The 18,408-nt window shown below is 50.6% G+C and overlaps 1 protein-coding gene across 4 annotated transcripts in view; it reads left to right on the top strand.

Annotated features, from left to right (window-relative positions):
- The first annotated feature begins 1,983 nt into the window (after positions 1-1,983).
- Positions 1,984-18,408, top strand: part of BCL11A (BCL11 transcription factor A) — a 78,539-nt gene continuing 62,114 nt past the window's right edge. For all 4 annotated transcript variants that reach the window (XM_075088156.1, XM_075088155.1, XM_075088157.1 and 1 more), the window contains exons 1-2: positions 1,984-2,409; positions 8,159-8,488. In XM_075088156.1, the coding sequence (XP_074944257.1) occupies positions 2,355-2,409; positions 8,159-8,488 (385 nt within the window). In that variant the 5' untranslated portion in view covers positions 1,984-2,354. The remainder of the gene's footprint in view (positions 2,410-8,158; positions 8,489-18,408) is intronic.

Raw genomic sequence — 18,408 nt, 5'->3', positions numbered from 1 at the left:
AAGTCACCTCTGGAATCTCAAACGCGGTACGCTAATAAAACAGCTTCGGCTGTAACCAAGTGGCTTCATTTGCTATGATTTTTTTTTTTTTAAGAAAATCAATGAAATGTTGCCTGTTATTTATTGGGAATAACCACAGATAGGTATTCTGCTGCAGGTCGGCTTCGGGCAGCGCACAACTGCGTAATGAATTGTAATTCAGAGGACTGTTAACTGCGAACCACAGAACCTTTCAGGGGTAATAAAGTCATTACTTTTTACATTGCAGCCACCTTGAAAAGCTTTATACACGCTATTATACATAAATCAAACCCCGTACACATCCCTCTGCCCCCCGTACGCGCGCACACACGCCTGTTTATAGACGTTTCGCGCAGGAACGCATGCACGCGTGGGTCGGGAGCCGACCCCGACCGGCCGGGGTCCCACGGAAAGTCACGCAGGACAGGCGCTGGTATTCTACCCCTACCACCCCCAGCATCCACGGGGTGCACCCGCGGGGTGCGGAGGTGCCGGGCGTGGGTGGGTTCGCCCGTGGGAAGGAGGGGAACGGCGGGGCTGACCCGGGGATGGGGGGAGCGGCGGGCGGAGCTGGGGTGGCGGGAAGCTGAAACCGTCCCACAGCAGAGCCGCTCGCCCCGGCCTCCGACAGCTCCGCCGGCAGCACGGCTCGGCAAGGCACGGCTTAGCGAGGCACGGCTTGGCAGGGCAGGGCTCGCCTCCCCAACAGGTCCGAGCTGCCGAGCCCCGACCCCTTGCCCGCCCCCTCCCTCGGTTCCCCCGACGATCGCACGTTACAAAAACACAAACCCCAAACCCCGTTTCTTCCAGCGGCGGCAGCACCTCGTCCCCCCCGCGCCTCTTTCCTCCCGGTCTCTCCGCCTCCGTCCTGGGCACGGCTCTCCCACCCCCTCGCACTCCTTTCGCAGCCGCACTTTGCTCCGAGCGCCCGTTCGCCTCCGGAGCTTATTTCTACTGCAACCTGATCCCTCCCGTGCCGGCCGCCTCCCCGGCTCTCCCTCTCTTTTCGGCCAAGTTGCAGCCGCCGCATCCTTCCTTCCCAACTTCTTGGTGCCTCCCGCCGCCTCGGCTTCCCACCCCCAGCCCTCCCCCGGTGCCAACCCCGCGTTTTCGCTTTCGTTAAAGCGACTGTCGCTGCGGGCAGGGCTCGGAGCGCCGCCGGGGGAAGGAAAGAGGGGTCCGGGCTGGCGGGGGAGAGAAGCCGGCGGGGAGAGCTGCGGGGTCCCGCCGCCCCCGCTCCTACGGCTTCTCGTCCCGCTCCCGAAACTCCGCCGGTTTCTCCCGGGGCCGGCAGCACGAAGTTTCCCCGCCGGCCGGGCCGAGCCGAACCCCCGCCGCCCCCCGTCCCCCGGGGACGGGCCGCAGCTCCCAGGAGGAGGGGACTCCGCGGCTTGCAGGCGGATGGATAGGAGCGAGGGGGGGAGTGGGGAAGCCGGGAGGCGGATGCCCCCCCCCCGCGCTTTTTGGGTGGTCTCCAGTCCTACCTGGCTTCCCCCAGCTCTCCCACCTTCTCGCACCTCCCGAGGCCAGCCCGCCCCGCAGCCCTCTCTGCCCGTCTTTGGCTTCGCTGATGTATTTGCTTTTCCAGCGGGGGTGTGCGTGCGCTGCCGCCGCCTGCCCGCCCGCCCGCTTTCTCCCTCTCGCTTTCCTCCCTTCCCTCCCCGCGTGTGCCTGCCGAATCCCCCCCCTCGCCCCTCTCCCCGCTCCCCTTCCGCAGCCGCTCCGCCGCGGCCACCGGCGGCCCCGGCCGCCGCCCCCTCCGCCCCCGGCCCCCCGGCCCCGGGTGGCAGCGTGCGCCGGTGCACCCGGTGCACCCCCTCCCGCCGCGCCCCCTCCCCTCTCCCCCCTGCGATCACTGTCCATTGGCTTGTCCTGCTCTCTTTTTCATGTCCAGCCCCTGATGAGTGTCCATTGGTGTTGCCTTCGCCTTCCCTCCTCCCCTCTCCCCAGCTTGCCCTGCCCATGTTTTGTATGTCTCTGTCCATCCAGGCTCCTGACGTTCAAGTTCGCAGGGACGTCACGTCCGCACTTGAACTTGCAGCTCAGGGGGGCTTTTGCCATTTTTTTCATCTCTCTCTCTCTCTCCTTCTCTCTCTCCCTCTCTCTCCCTCTCCCTCTCTCTCTCTTTTTTTTTCCTTGCACAAAAAAAAAAAAAGCCATGACTGCTATCCCACAATTCATCTTCCCTGCGCCATCTTTGTATTATTTCTAATTTATTTTGGATGTCAAAAGACATTGATGAAGATATTTTCTCTGGAGTCTCCTTCCTCTCTAACCCGTCTCTCCCGATGTGAACCGAGCGACTCACAAGCCACCGAAGCCACCAACCCACCATGTCGCGCCGCAAGCAAGGCAAACCCCAGCACTTAAGCAAACGGGAATTTTCACGTAAGTAACGCGGAGAGCAATTTATTTAATTTCCCCTTCACGGATTTAATTTTTAATTTGAGCGAAAGCTGGGAGAAGGGCGGGGGAGGGAAAATTAAAAAAAAAAAAAGTGAGCGAGTGAGCGAGTCGGGGAGAGAAAAAAAAAAGAACTCAACGCCGGCTCGGGATTCTCAACATTCCGGTTAATTTTTTTCCCTTTCTAATTTAATCACCTTGATCACTTTTCTCCTCTTCCTCCGGGCTCACCGCCCCTGCCCCCGCTCCGCTCCCCGCGCTCTCCCCGCTCTTTGGCGGCGGGAGCGGCGCTTCTCGCCCCGCCGCCGGCAGAGCCGCCCCGCCCGGGCCAGGTGCGGGGCTGCCGGGGGCACAGTCGGCACCGAAAGTGGAAAGAAATTCTCGCCGGAGAGGCGGGCTGAACGCCGGACACCTCGGCCGGTCGGGCGGGAGCTGCGGGCGGAGCGGAGCGGGGAAGAAAGTCCGGTGCCCAAGCCCCTCTCTTACCGGCGGGTTTGCCCCGCCGCACCCTCTCGGGGGTGTGTGGGGAGAGCTCAGCCGAGCCTAGCCGAGCCAAGCCTAGCCGAGCCGGGCCGCCTCCCTTTTGTTCCCGCCGCCGGGTGGCTGTCCCGCCGTCCCCCGCTCCCCGCCGGCGCCGTGCGGGGCTCCGCCGCCCCGACCTGGCCCCGCCGCCACCCGGGCTGGGGCTGGGGGCGGCACCGGGGGAAGCGAGCCCAGCCGCCGAGCCCAACCCGCGCCGGGAGGGATTTCCCTCCTCGCCTTCGCTTCGCGTTCTCCCGCTCGCTTACTATTTTTTGGAAGATTTTCAAAAAAAAAAAAAAAAGTGGAAGTGGATTTTGATTGGGAAAAATCTCGTGTCTGAATGTTTACAAGCACCGCGTGTGCGGGGAGCCTCCTGCCAACAAACACAGGCGAGAGCGAGCCCGGGCTCAGCGCACACGCACACGCTCGCACCCACTCGCACCCCTCACACCCGCGGACGGCCCTTTCTTGCCGCCGCATTTCAACCCCAAACCAAAGCCGCTCTCCACGGGGGAGAGAGAGAGAGAGAGAGAGGGGAAGAAAAAAACATCCCCCAAAACCCAAACCGACCCCCAAAGCCCAAGCCCCCGCCACACCGTTCACACAAAAAAAACTGTGCGCCCCCCCCCCCCGCCGGCCGCCGCCGCCGCACACGCCAGGGCTGAGATGCGAGATAAGCGGGAGCGCTCTTTGCACAACAAAAGGCAACTCGAGCTGGCAAGGTTTGGGGCGAAAGGGGGTGGGAAGGAATGGAGAGGGAAAAAAAAAATTCCCCTTTTCCTCGGGGTGAGCTGGGGGGGGAAAAGGGGAAATACTGCATGCTTCTCCTCGCTCCTTCCCCCCCCCCCTTTTCATTTCTTTCTTTCTTTTCCCCCGTTACTCCCGGCGGGTTTTGTTCCCTCCCAGGGATGGCAGAAAAAAACCCAGGGCGATTTCTTCCTGCCAACCGTCCCTCTCTTCCCTTCGCAAAACCAAACAGACCAACCAAACAAAAAAGAAAAAAAACAACCCACCAAAACAACCCAAACTTTACGCCGGGATTTCTCCACCCCCCACCTTCCCGGCTGCGCGGACATTTCCAGCCGGGATCGCACATGGAGCGAAAGGCTGGCTCTGGGCAGGCCGAGGAGCTCTGCCCTGCCCGAAGTTTTCCCTAAAACCCGACGGGGGTGTGTGTCGGGGGCTCAGTTCCTCGCCGCCCCCTTCTCCCTCCTTCCCCGCCACTTCTCGGGGCTTTTTTTTTTTTCTTTTAATTTTTGTTTCTTTGAATTGCCCGGCGCTGCGTCTGGGCAGGGGTTGCAACCTCAATGGCACCCTTATGGGGGTGCGACCCGCCCCCCACGCCTTCCTCTCGAAATGGGGTGCGGGGGGGTTGCCCTTTCCCCGCTCCGGGATGCCCTGGGAAGTGGGGAAAGGGGATCGCGGCGCGGGGGAGCTTCCACGGCGGGATCCCCGGGGCTCCTTTTGACTGAGATATCCGCTGGCCGGCGCGGAGTTTCCGCACGCGTGGGGGGGACGGAGCCCGAGGGGGGGGTGTCCCTCCGGCGAGAGCCGCCCCGGGGATGGGGATGGGGAAAAGGGGGAGGTGGGCCGGGAGGTGGAGGAGGAGGAGGAAGGGAGGGAGTGAGGGAGGGAGGTGGGGGGAAAGGGGAGGCCGGGCTGGGGGAGCGGCGGGCCGGGGGGATGCGGTGCCGGAGCCGGGGCGGCGGGCGGGCTGCCTGCCCGTTTCGGTCGCTAGGAGGCACAGCGAGATCAAACAACCGGGCAGCCCCGCGAACTTGAACCTGGCCTGTTCCTCCGCTGCCTCCCGGCCGGCGGGAGGGGGGCAGGGCGCCGAGCTCCCGCTCCCCCACCCCCCCCTTTAACTCCCCCCCCCCCTTCTTCTTCTTTGTTCTTAATTTTGCGCGGAGTTTGCTTGCTCCGGGAGGCAGCGGGTGATGCTCACCTTCCTCCTCCTCCCCGGGATCTCCCCCAAATAACGTGTTGGCGGTTCCTATTGTACCCCCAAGTGCCCCCCTCGTCGCACCGCACGATCCCAGGACACAAACTTGGGATTAAACAGCTTCTCTCCATCCTTCCCACGGCACGGTGCGGGGAAATGCCCCGGCAGCGCAGATGCGCTGCCGGGGCATTTCCCCGCACCGTGCCGTGGTATCGCCCCCCCCGCCCCGCCTCCCCCCCGCCACCTCCCTCCCCCCCCCAAATCACCCCCGGTACCTCCTTTCTCCCGCCACTCCAAAATCCATCCCGCTTTTGCCGAAGTAGACGGTGCGGTTGTTTTGGTGATTGGGAACGGGGAAGAAGGGGGGAGTAGGAAGGGCGAAGGGGGGAAGCTGAAAAGACATGTTGGTGGAAGGGCAATTTGCATGAAAAATAGGGACGGATGATTAGGGACCCAGGCAGGGAATTTTTGATTGCCCCAGAATTAAAAGACGCATCCTGCAAAACAGTGGCGAGACCAGGTGAATTGTATTTTGGCGTTTTCCGTTGCAAACCCGGTATTTTATGTTTTGTTTCAAAAGTAGCAGTAATAATTAAAAAAAGCCCATATTTTTGCTGGCTCTGTCTCCATCAGGAGTCAAATGTTTTGCAGTGCACGCGGTGCCAGCCGTATTTCATACATTAGTATATAATTCTTGTTAATTAGCAATAATTTACGTTAAGAGCATAGAAAATGTTGAGGTTACAGGTTTTATATCTGTACATTTGATCATCTTGTTATTTTCAAGAACTTTGCCTCCTATAAAATTAATTAGGTGAAATGTGGAGGTGTAATCAGCAACCTCTGAATTACCACTTCATTTCCTGGTTTTGATTGTAAATCAGCCCAGTTGGTACAGACTTTAGCAAAGTCTATTTTTGTTTAGCGCTACTTTTAACTGTCTGGTGTCGAAGCAGCGGGTTACCTTCCCCTGCTAAATAATACTGACAGCGTCAGAAAGAAATCAGGCCGCGGGAAAACATTATAATTGAGTAATGATTATGCAGAGCTCCTCGCTAAGCCAGTTGTAAGGGGAATACGGGTTATTTTGTGTCTTTTTGCTGTGGAGAGTTGGTGAGCTAGAAGTTAGATTTGCAAAATACCTTTGTCTGCGGCGTGCAGCGAGCTACTGGTGGAATTAGTCCTGCAATAATTTACTCCCTCGGTCCGAATGCAAGGAATGGCTGGGGAGGAAAAAAAACGCCGTGCCCAGCAATCCCGCAGAAACACACTGCTCCTCTGCCGGCTTCCCGAGGAGCATGAAATGCACGTTGTGCGCCTTACCTTGTCGGTCTGTAAGTTTAGAAGAAAACCCCAGCGATTAAGACATTGGTTTTATTAATACGAATGTAACCTTCATATTCCTGTGGTTGACCTTACGTTAAATTAGAAGTAGTACTAGAGGCAAGAAATGATGGGCTGGATCCCGGTGTCCTAGTTGGAGCTGAGGTACGTCGAGGTAGTGTGCTCTTTCAATATTATTTTACGCAGCACAACTGGGAGCTACTCCAGATCTTCCTCCTCAATATTCAGCCTAGGTAGGGTTGAAATAAATTTAACCTGAGTTCACTGGATTTTTGCACTTTATCAAAATCAGTTCCAATATTGTGCAGTCAAATTAAAATCTATTTTTTGATTCTCTGTGGCTTTAAGTTCATTAAATGTGAAATTGGCAGCCAGCTAAAGAAGGTCAGGCTGATTAACTGTTTAGGAGTTGTATTCCATCTCACTTGCGTTACCTGGCAGCGTGTTGAGGTGGGTTGTATTTGTAGTACCCTCTCCTCCTGCTTGCTGCTGTTAGTGTGCGTGTCGTATTGTGCAGGTAGAAGAATACCAACGTGCTGCTAGCATTTATTTTTTTTTCCCTGGTGAAAGGCAATAGTGATGGTGACTGCACGCAGATCACCAAGGTATTTCTCTGCAAACTTAACCATAAAAAAATAAAAAAGACAACAGAAGAGAGAGCCACGTCTGCCTTGTTAGAGCATCCACTGACGATTCTGTGAGCAGAAGTAGCCTCATAATGAAGCTTTTTGGAGCTCATTCAGGAAATTTGTCAACTTTGACAACATTAGGCAAGGTATTTCGAGTTTAAAGAAGGCGCTTCTTGCTGTTGTGGGGAAATGTGGCAGTTGCTTGGCCATGCTAGTTTTTAGATGCTGAGGGCCACCAGTGCTAACATGTTCGAGATAATTTAGGCATTCCTTTATTCCAGGATGAAAAAAGGAAAAATGACTAATTGCCTTGTTTCCTTAAGTACTAAAAAATAGCCCATCTTGGTTGTGAATTTGATATTTATTTCAATCGTGAGGAGTAGCTGAAAAGTGAGAGGTGCCTCCCCCCCACCCCACAGGCATTTCTGCTGCATTTGCTTTTTATCATTTCGGTTTCTGCCATTTATTTATCTATTTGTCTCATCCCCTCCCTCCCCCACGAATAACTCCTGGCTTTTGAATTTTTAAATTGGAAGCCATAAACGGGCTAGTAGGGGTAGTGACACAAATAAATACGTATACGTATGCACATGCGTTATAAGGCTATATGTGCCCCGTGTGTCGGTGCCTGGGTGTGTGCGGCCATGCGGTCTGGCTTTCCCTCTCTTTTCTTTTGCACACATGCATGCTACCTGCACTGTCTGTATAGGGAACGTGCCGTTTCTATCTGTTGAAACACCTCTTGTCTGCACCCGCACCCATGTAATTCAGGCTTCTAAATTTGAGAAAGTAGGTCTGGCTGGTGGAAAATACACACCCCTGTGTGCGCGAGATGTGTGCAGTGCTTTTAGCCTTGAATTCATATACATAAATAATACATCTGGCAATAAAACACTGTATTCGCATCTCTTCCTAGTGCCACAAGAGTTTTGCAGTGTATTCTTGCAGCCTATTCATTTAATTTTACCAGCGAATCGTTCAGTTGAGTCAGAAATTTGTCCTCATGTGGGTACACAGAGACAGTTGTGGTGCTCGCTCTCTGAGTTCTGCATGCTACAGCTGCTCCTGCAAAATCTCTTCCCTGTAACTGATGAATTCATCTCCTCGCTGCCGTGCTAATAGCCGTGTTGCATGAGTTTAGTTGGGGGGGAGTGGGCGGATGTTGTGAGCAGGGTGTAATATTCATGAAGAGGGGGTTCGGCACGTTCGTCTCCCCCTGCCCCCCCCATCCCCCACCCCGTGCCCGGTGCCTTTCCTGAGAGCTCTAATGATTCTCCTTTTGTTTCTCAAACTGCAGCCGAACCTCTTGAAGCCATTCTCACTGATGATGAACCTGAACATGGCACATTGGGAGCTCCGGAAGGGGACCACGACCTCCTCACTTGTGGCCAGTGTCAGATGAACTTCCCGTTGGGGGACATTCTTATTTTTATTGAGCACAAACGGAAACAATGCAATGGCAGTCTCTGCTTAGAGAAGGCTGTGGATAAGCCACCTTCACCCTCACCAAGTGAGCTGAAAAAAGCATCCAATCCTGTGGAGGTTGGCATCCAGGTTACGCCAGAGGATGACGATTGTTTATCAACGTCATCTAGAGGAATTTGCCCTAAACAGGAACATATAGCAGGTAAATTAAAGCAAGGAGAAGTGTTTGCGAGTTTATTTCCGTTTCAGTTGCAACGTAGCATGTTCGCAGTTGTGAACTGCTGCATCTGTCTCTCTGTTCTGCTTGCCGTGACGGCCGACGTGTTAAATACCCTGCCTTCGGTTAGTGGTGAGCGCACGACCGGTATTTCCTAGTGCCTGCGCAGAGGCAGGATCAACAGGCACGTGCCGTGCCAGCCGGTATTTCTAACAGTATTGTTTGAGGCTGCTCTCGTGATTTGCCTGTATTGTAGTCACCGTCTCCCAGTGCCTTGCCTGCCGTAGTGCTGCAGGAGGAGATTTCAGAGCCTGCCGCGCAATAAAGCGCGGAGCTTTCGAGTCTTTGGCAAAGTCAGGGGGGAAAGAGTTAACCGAGCATCAGCCAGCCTTGGTTCCATATTGGCTGTCAGCGTATGGACTGTAATTAAACACAGCCCCATGGCAAAGTGACACCACCGACCTTGACTTTAAGATGCCATTTTCGACTGGCCAGGCCAGAGTAGAGAGGGCAGTTGCTGAAGCGCACAGACATGCTTATTCGAAAAGTTTAAGGGCATGTTGGAAATTTCAAAAGGTTGGTTTGACAGGAAAGGCCGCTCTCTGCAGCCTGCCTCCTCAGCCAAATGATAAATGCTTTGCTGTGCTCTCTCTTGTCTCTGATGTGGTTTTGACAGATGTATCTTGATTTTGTTTGCGGTTTACACAACCACATGTCAGCCGTACAAATGTCCAAGGCAGAGTTCTGTTTTGTGCAACAAGCAATCCGAAATGTAATTTAAAAAAAAAAAAAAAAAAGGTAAATAATTCTATTTCTTAGCATAATTTTTTTTGGTTGATTTTAAACCAGAAAGCATTTGCCATGCAGATATTTTCACAAATGAGGTTAAAAAAAATAGAGTGTACTACGTGAAAGAAAATCCCAGAGCCCTGGGAGTGTAACGAGGGACGCTCTGCTTTTAAAATCCTGCTAGTAAACAAGAGTACTACCCGTTTGCAGCGAGCATTGCAAATCACTTCGAACCACGCCAATACTACCGTTCGAAAAAGGCGAGTCTGCGGCATATCAGCACCAGCGAATGCCTGAACCAGTTTCAACCCTCCCCGCCCCCTTCCCAGGATTGTTTGGGATGTGGCGCTGCCGGTACCTCTCTTGGGGGAGCCCACAGGACTGCTCAGGGTTGTCAGAAGCACAGTACATCATCACATGATGTGCTGGAGCTTGTCTTGGGCTTGCTTTGGCCACAAAGTTAAACCATAATAGGGCAGTAGGCACTGGGAGGTTCAGCGTGATGCTCCCGCAGCCTCCCTGGCCTCGAAACCGGCCGGCGGCAAATCACGCTGGAGAGCTGTAGTTTTGAGGGTTTTACGGTGGTGGCAAATAAGTATCAGTGCGCGCGTGTCTGCGTGCACACACACACGTGTATATGCAAAGCCATTTGCGTACACATGTGTATGTCACTTGAATGCATATATATACTATTTCTGCAGAGTAATGGCTATTACTTTTAATCCATGTATGTATGTATGTATTTTTTTAGAGGAAGCAGAGGCTCAGCTACTGCTCAGCTACATCTTGAATGAGACTTAAAAAGCCCAATAATTCCGCATATTGCACTTCCCAGCCACGGATGTTAGAGGTGGTTTGGTTTTTTTTTTTGTTTCCTGGAGTGGTAGAGGGCAGTGCCCATTTCCATGTGCTGCCTGCAATCTGACGGCAAATGAGCAGAAGCGTAGGGCATGATTAATGAAGCAGGATCCTGGCGGAAGGGATCTGTAGTCTTCCGAGCTCTGGAGCCATACTAAATCACCAAATATGGAGGAGCGGTGGTATGATGTAACGCTGTATTTACGTACGGCGCCGCTCTGTTGAAAAGACAAACCACAGTATCTGTCAAGCAAGAATCTGTCCCAACTAGGTCCCTCAGCTGGAGGGACGGCCATGGCAGGGAGTTCTGCGCGAGGGGAAACTCCTCAGCTGAGGGTTTTGCTCCGGCACTTGTTCAGCGCGGAAGGCTCAGCCAGCCAAATCACGCTTTCGCGTGGCACGGGTGACGCGAAGCGAGTGGGATTTGGCCTTGCGCGATGTCACAGGGCCGTTAGTTCAGCAAAGGCTGTGGTTTTAACTGACTTTAAATGGTTCGGTGAGCAGAGGGCGATGGGTAGAGGAGAGGTGTGCATCGGCAGGGGCCTGATCCTGCTTGCCCTTGCATGTAGGGATCGCCTTTGCTGTGCAGGTGGGCCTGACTTGGGAGCAGGCTCAGGTCTGTGGTGCAAGCCACGAGTGCTGTTGTGAGTAGAGACCAAGATGCAGTTGTCCAGGCATCTCCCACCCCGAGTTTTCTGCACGGTGGTGTCCGGCTGTGACCGTGGATGGGAGGTCCAAGAGCACAGGTCTTCTGCACCTCCCTGGCCGGGATGGAGCTGAGGGGTGCTGGGGTCCCCTGGTTGTTCCCAGTGATGGGAAGGGCAGCTGGGCTGCGGGAAGGGGGAAGGAGCACCAGCAGTTGTGGGGTCTTGTGCTGTCCCTCCCCTGTTGAGTTTTCATCTCCCCTTTCACTTGGATGAGTTCTACTCCCTCGTATCCCAAAGAAGCTTGGCAATAGCTGGAGTGACCCATTGCTTGCATCCAGGACTTTCCAGGGTCCGGCAGTAAAATTACCAGTGAGGGTCTTGGAGTGAGCTGTGGGTTCAGGTTTCTGGAAGGCCCCTGCAGTGAACCTCAGGGTCTTCCAATTCTGGTATTTTATATCTGATTTCTGTGCAAGAACCCAAAGTGCAAAAACGTACTAGTGTGTAATTAAAAAAAAAAAAAAAAGGACAGAGGCTTCCTTTAGAAAAATGTACGGGAGTGGAGCGAACTGAATCTTTCTGCTAAGAGGCCAGAAAATATGTATTTAGTAGCAATGTAAAAATGTCCCCAATTAGTTGTTCGGCTCCAAGAGGTGTTACAGGTTAGCTCTGGATATAGGGGTGCTACAGGTTAGCTCTGGATGCAGTACGGGCTCTGCAGTCTTGCAGTCAGTGAGTTGGTGTGGTACAGTGAAAGATCATCTTAAGATAAGTAATGGTTAAGGATCGGCTCATCTAAAGGCAAGGGAAGAGGCAGCGAGTCATGCAAATGCAGGGAGAAATGATGTCTATTTTAACCGTCAGTAGGCTGCTCTTTATCCTCACCGTTTTCCAGAGACGGGGATGATTACAAGAGCTTATATGTATGTGTGCAACCTGTGCAGTAGCTGTGAGATCCATATAGGTGCAGGCATGCGTACCTGTCTCTTCTGTGTGGGTGTCTGCCTGCGTGGAGCTTTGACTTGCTATAAAATTTTGAGTGATGCTGATCCAGCGCTATAGCTGAAATGTCATAAATTTAACTGAAAATTAATAGGATATGTTGTGTGGGTCCAATGAGGCACCTTTCATCAATATGTATGTCAAAGCCTCACCACCAGATACCAGCAGCCTGTGATTTGCAGTGAGTGCTACGGCAGGGCTTTAGTTATCCGCTCCCGTATTTTACAATAGGGGGAAATATTAACTGAAGTATCTAGAGATCAGCGAATGTACAATCGCTGCTCATTTATTCCTAAGGCCGAAGAAATATTTATTGTCCGCTGGTGTCAGGTTTTAGCGGTTTGTTTGTTGAATGTATAAATCCGAGGGAATTAATGAAAGGTTGCTTTTCGGGTGAGGAAGGATCTTAAATGTTACTTGGATTCAGTTGGAGGAACACTTTGGAGCGCTGCTGCATATTCCCCTTTATAATGCCGAGTGTGTATCTGTGGATGCCGTATTTACTGTACAAAGAGGGGAGGAGGAGGGGAGGTCATTTTTACTGCTCGAATCCTTTATTCTCAAGCTGCTTGTGGCATTCAAATAAAATATGTGGGAAAATAATGTAAGAAGAACCTGTGTCTGCAGTAATTGGGGGGGGAAGGTGGACATAATTTGCTACTAAATTTTGGACTGAGTACATTTGATTAGTACAGTTCTCAGGAGGTAATGTCTTTAAGTAGTCATTACACCACAGAAATTTTCTTGGGCTGTTATTAGTAGTTGCCATTATAATTTTGTAGGTTGTAAATTGAGATCCCTTATTATTTTGTTTTGTTCTGGAGACAAAAAAAATATTGTCGTCGGCATTGAATAGTTAGCATTGCATCTGGACAATAAGATGAAAGCTTAAAAAAAGCTCTGTGTGTGGGAAGGAATATGGAAATATTTTGGAGTCAAATTCTGTCTGCTCTCCCCATACAAAGAAACAGAGAGCACAGGCAGGGTAAAACAGTTGTAGGCAGGAAAAATAGTGAGGGTGCTACCCCAAAGGCTCCTGCTCCTGAGATTCGGAGCCCTGTGTGCAAGCTGTATTTGTAAATAAGACAGAGAAGGGTTGTGAACCGGCAGCTTGGCTGTTTTGTCAAAGTACAATGTCAGAGAAACTCTTTCTAAGACAAATTGTAAATAGAAGTGTCACGATGATTGCATGATTGAGCTCTAGAAGTGTCTTGCAATTGTTGGCATTGTCAGAAGACTTTTGAAAGCTTAATTAAAGGCGGTGGCCTGTGCGGCTGTGAAATTTACTTCTTGGGGGGGAAATGTAAAAAATGCAGGGGATCAAAAAGTTGCTGTAATGCTACTCGCATGGGGATGCAGAGAAGAGTCAATAGTTTCTCTGCTTTCCCCATTGCCTCTTATAAATATGATTTTTTGGAGAAGCAAACAGGTGACGCCAATATCATCCTTTGTACAAGGTAAAGATTGTGTTGGTTTTCCTATTCCCTGCTGTTACAGACAGTTAATGTAAAAATGGCCCTTTACTGGAAACATGAGTTCCCTCGAAGCACAGAAGCAGGGTGGAAAGTTTTCCTCTGCCTTGGCATGATCTTTCCAGGGGAGCATCAGAGTGTTTCAGTGCCCTGAATCTCTCTGGTCTTTTGTTTCCTGCAAATCAGATCTTCTGGTTTAGAGGATGAGAAATATGTTTTGCATTCTTTCTCCTGTTGTATGGGACATTTAATTGTGGAGCTTAGCATGGGCTGAAGCATCACTGCATCCAAAATGCTTGTGGTTGAAGAGGCAGCCCGGCACGCATTAAACTTTGTATCGATCTGAAAAGGTGCATGTTAGCATCACGTGCCAAAAGCTTTGAAAATAATGCACGTAAAAAATGTAAAGCTCTGTGTAGCGAGTCCCAACAACAAATGCTGGGTGATGGAAACTGAGGCATGGAGTAAAATTAAACACCTTCTAGTTAGCCTGGTGGGAGAAATAAAGTCTTCCCTAAACATTCCCATAATTTGGTAATGCCTTTTTTAAAGAGAGGGAGGCTTATTAGCATCACCCCATTTTGTATATGCAACCCTCAGCCCATGAGCTCTTTCTTATTTCATTCAAATAATAAAGATGGTTAAAGAGGCTTGCGAGGCAGTGTCAGGCAACGGGAGTTCAGCCTCCAGTTGTTTGCCTGCACGCATCCTCATTACGGGAATTTTTTGGACAAAATTCCCTTCAAGCTTCGGTCTGTTTTTCTATCCAATAGCACCAGCTCTGTGCAATAAAAGGCATTTAGCATCAAGCTGGACATGGCCTGGCACGTTGCCACTTGGGGTTTGTTTTGTTTTGTTTGGTTTGGTTTTTTTTTTTTTGAGCTAATCGCTGCGGATCTCTCGTTACCTTTCTGCTTGTTGTGATTTTGTTTGGGTCGTGGTGCTGCCAGTGATGTTGCGAGTCCAAGGAGGTCGTCTTCTCAGGCTGGCAGGCATCTGAACACAGCTTCCATCCGGGAGGGCTCTATTTTATGTGTCAGCTTCTGGGATATTGCAGAAGTTCATAAAATACGCTGAGCTCATATATTTTAATACATTAAGACCTATATTCATAGTGGTAGGATGGCCCTAAAATTAACCATTGGTTGGTTTGAGGTTTTTTTTCCTCCCTGGGCTAGTGAATGTATTTTATCTCACTTTGTACAAACACAGTAGCTCCAGCCTGCCTCCTGGTAATGTCAGGCATCACAGGTTTAGGCCCACGGTGGTTGATATCCTGTACCTGGACTCCTGTGATTTATTACATGCCTTTAAAAATAACAGGCACATTAATGGGCCAACAAACTGCCTGAGCTGTTGGGATGATCGGTTTTCTGTTTCATAATGAATTTCCACAAAATGCGGTTTGCTCTTTAGGGCCCCCATCCTGGGCATGCTTTGCCCTACTGGACACAGACCAAATAGCACTTGTGCACTCAGATGCTTGCAGGAGCTGGACCAGCATCTGCGGACCCTCATGGACGGGCAGACCAAGCGCTCACATTATTCAAACCCTCCTGTGTTATTGCCAAACCCATTTTGAAGCCCATAAACATCCTCCCCGTCTTCCTAATCAGGTTTAGTATGCAACGCATCCTGTGCGGGGTTCAGCGAGTTTGTTTCCCAACCTTTATTGGCCAGCTGCACTCGCTGTGCATCTTTAAAATATTTCAGCGAGGCTTTCCGCTCTTCTTCCGTGAGGGCTGGTAACTTGGTGGCTGCTCCCCGGCTCATTCTTCATTCGGAGGTGGCATTGCCTCGGGTTGGCAAGGGAAAGGTTTGCAGTGTGGGGTGTGGTGAGGTCAGCCCCGATCCCAGCAGGGAATTTGTGTTCTTCATTTGCCTTTACAATCGGAGCACAGCTACTGTACCTTGGAGCAGCTCTCAGGTGTGAGCTCAGATGGGCACATGTAAATGTGCTGTCAGATGCAACACAGGAATATTAATGTTTCCTCACCACCACGCTATAATAAAGCTGTACACAGCCAGCTTAATATGCAGCCGGGCTGGGGAATTGTATAAAACTTCGATAGCCTAGTGTGAATGACAGCGGTGGAAAGAAATATTCAATATGCCACAGTTTGCATTCTTGTTTGCCTTTGATCTAAAGCAAAATGAAAACATCCACTTCTTTCCCTCCTCATTTTGAATAGGTGTTCTTCCTCTGCAAAACTGGCTAGTAAGTGAGGAAAGAAAACGGAAGTATGGGGCACGGTGCAGAAATATTTGAAGTGCATTAATGCCAGCCTGCTGGGGGTGTAATTTTTCCAAGTATTAGCAGACATATATTTTTTTATGCGTGAGATCATTTGCTTTGCATTTCATTCCTTTTTATTATCTGGGTCTGGTCGAAACAAAGAAAATAAAGTCACCACACACAGGGGCTGGAGCTCCCTTTGCCCCCCAGCTGCAGGCACAGCCCAGGCTGTAGATCCTCTTCATCGAGGTTTCATTTGCATCTTCTGGATTCAGATCCTCAGCTCCATCCCAAAGTGCCGGTTTTTGAGCATGGCTGTGTTAGAGGATTTTTAATAATGTGCTCATTTAACTGAATCAACAGCTGTCAGGAACGGTTGTGGTAAATCCACAAAATGCACAAAGAAAAATACATACGTTCCCTGAAACAAAACATTTGAAACAAATTGGCTGCCAAAAAAAGCTGCCGAATTCTGGGTTTGCAGAACAGGGCACCAAAGTGTTTCTTCTCTCTGCTCTCCCCGGAGACCTCTCCCTGCTTGTCTGCTGCAATTCTGCTGGAACTTTTTACCTGAACAGGTTGCTGTTAAAAAACCCACCACTTTCCCATATTTGATGGGTACAGAACTCAGCTGGAGCTTAGATTTTTGTGTTTTGCACTAAATAGCTAAAACACCAAGACCGGAGCAAGAAGCAAAACCCAAATAACTGCATTACCGTCAAGGAAACGAGGCTTAATATCCCTGCGAAATTGCTGTCGAGGAGAAGCAGTGCTTCAGCTCTGCCCTTCCAGGTAGGCATTGTCAGGGTGGTATTGAGGTCTGAAACAGCTTCAGAGGGTGCTGAATTTGCACTGGTGCGAGTGCTGGTGGAGGGAGGCCTGGGAGCTTTGGTCAGTCAAAACCAAGGACTTTCTGCTTCCATCTTCCCCGTGCTTTGCCTAAGTGCTGAACAATTACACCTACAATTTGATCTCAGCTTCAGATAGAAAAACCTCTGCCTAAATAAACAATGGAATTACTGCTGAACAACAAAGGCTTAAAGAAGAGCGCTGCTTTCAGTGGTGTTATTATTGTTGTTGTGAATATTATTGTTATTATTATTACTACTACTACTATTACTACAACTATTACCTTTTTTAAATAAACACACATGACAGTTCCTCACTCATTAGGAAGTAAGGAGTTTAATTTTGCATTCATTGCTTGCTTAATTGATTTAGCAGGCAGCAAAATCTAAAATGCAAAAATAAAAATGCTCCCCCCGTCCCTCCAAATTCACAGCAATTAATTTGTCACCCAGCATTACTTTGCTGCAGCATCACAGCTGGGTTTTTTTTGGACATCACATGAATCACCTGGGTTTCGTTGCATTTTAGCTACTGAGTTTATTCCTTCTGGATTAAGAGAATCTATCAGCGAAACTGTTGTGCTTCAGCCAGGGCACCGCAAGCGCGTGGAGCATTTATGGTGTCAGGGTGCCCAGGGGCTTTTTGCCATGTTTTCTCTATTATCAATGCTGATTTTCATATTTAGGAAATAGTTGTTATGCAAAGAGAAACAGTGGTTAGGGAGCCTTGTTCTCTTTGAGGAGGTAAAACACAGCGGGATACGTGTGGAAGAAGAGAGGATTACCTCCTGAAAGATTATTTAGAGGCTGTAATATTTTGTAATAAACTATAAATTGTCCCATGTTAAATTTGTGTTACGTTAGAAAAAATCAATAAGGAAAAATTAAATTCTGATAAAGATACTCTTGGATCTTTGAAAACAACTGCTGTCCTTTTAACTAAAACATTTGAGGAGCTTCAAAGAGTATGTATTTCTTCTGATCTCAGAGCTGTGTGACTGGTAGCAGGGAAAAAAAAATCTTATTCTACATACAAGTGGATTGCTTAACAAGTCAGCACAGACACATACTTGTTTGTACAATAGAGATAAAAATTCCTGTATAAAAATAATTCAGTTGCTGACAGCAGGCATTGTGCTGGGACTGCCTCTTTTGTGTTGGCCGGGGGTCAGGGACCACGGCTCCCACTTTTCTGCTGGGGGGAGGCTGTCATGATCGCTTGCTGGAGCCTGGAAATAAGTTAATTGCTTTATTTTAAGGCATACTCAGAGCCCAGTGGAGTGTTTTTTATGTCCGTGTGCCGTCTCCAGAAGCAATGAAAGAAGGGGGGGAAAATAACTCCTAATGGGGGAGATGACTTGAAGGCAGTCTGGGAGACGTGGCCTTCAAGAGCTCGGCGACCCGGCGGTAGTTTCTAAACTTCTGCTTTTAATCGAATTCCGATTTATGCTGTCACAATCCTGTATTGGCCCTCGCTGAACTCTCCTCGTGTGAAGTAATGTTGGTGTCGGGGGGAACTGGTTAAAATGGGGGACTTGTGGCTGATACAGATGTTTGCTGGAGCGCGGTGCTGGGTCCTGTTCTGTCTAATAAATGTTAAAAATGTGGGTTATTGGCATAGCCCTGGGAATCCTCTTTCTTGCTGTGCAGGGCACAGGTGAGATAAGCCATGGGGTTGGGGAAGGCTGGGGAGGTGGGAATAGACATGACTTGAACGTTCATCCATCCTTTAAAGTTGGGGCAACGGGGAGGCGGGCGGCAGCACAGCCATCCTTCCCCGACCTCCTCCTGCCCTCGGGGTCACTGGCAGAGCTGGGGCACCCCTTCCCTGTGCCCCTCAGGGCGCCGCAGGAGGTGCTGGCAGGATCAGGCCCCGATGGGGCCAGCCGAGAGGGGAGCCAAGTTAGCGAGCGGCTGCCAGCGCTGAGCGGTCTCCCCACAAACTCCTCTCTCTCTCTCCTCTCTCTCCCTCTCTCTCTCTCTCTCTCTCTCAGTGGCGGTGGCTTCGCTCCCTGGGAGCGAAGCGACTTTCTCGGTGGCACGCTCCGGTGCAGAG

Source organism: Phalacrocorax aristotelis, chromosome 3 (genome assembly GCF_949628215.1).
Source record: "Phalacrocorax aristotelis chromosome 3, bGulAri2.1, whole genome shotgun sequence".
In the NCBI taxonomy this organism is placed as follows: Eukaryota; Metazoa; Chordata; class Aves; order Suliformes; family Phalacrocoracidae; genus Phalacrocorax; species Phalacrocorax aristotelis.
This window is presented reverse-complemented; position numbering and strand designations above follow the sequence as displayed.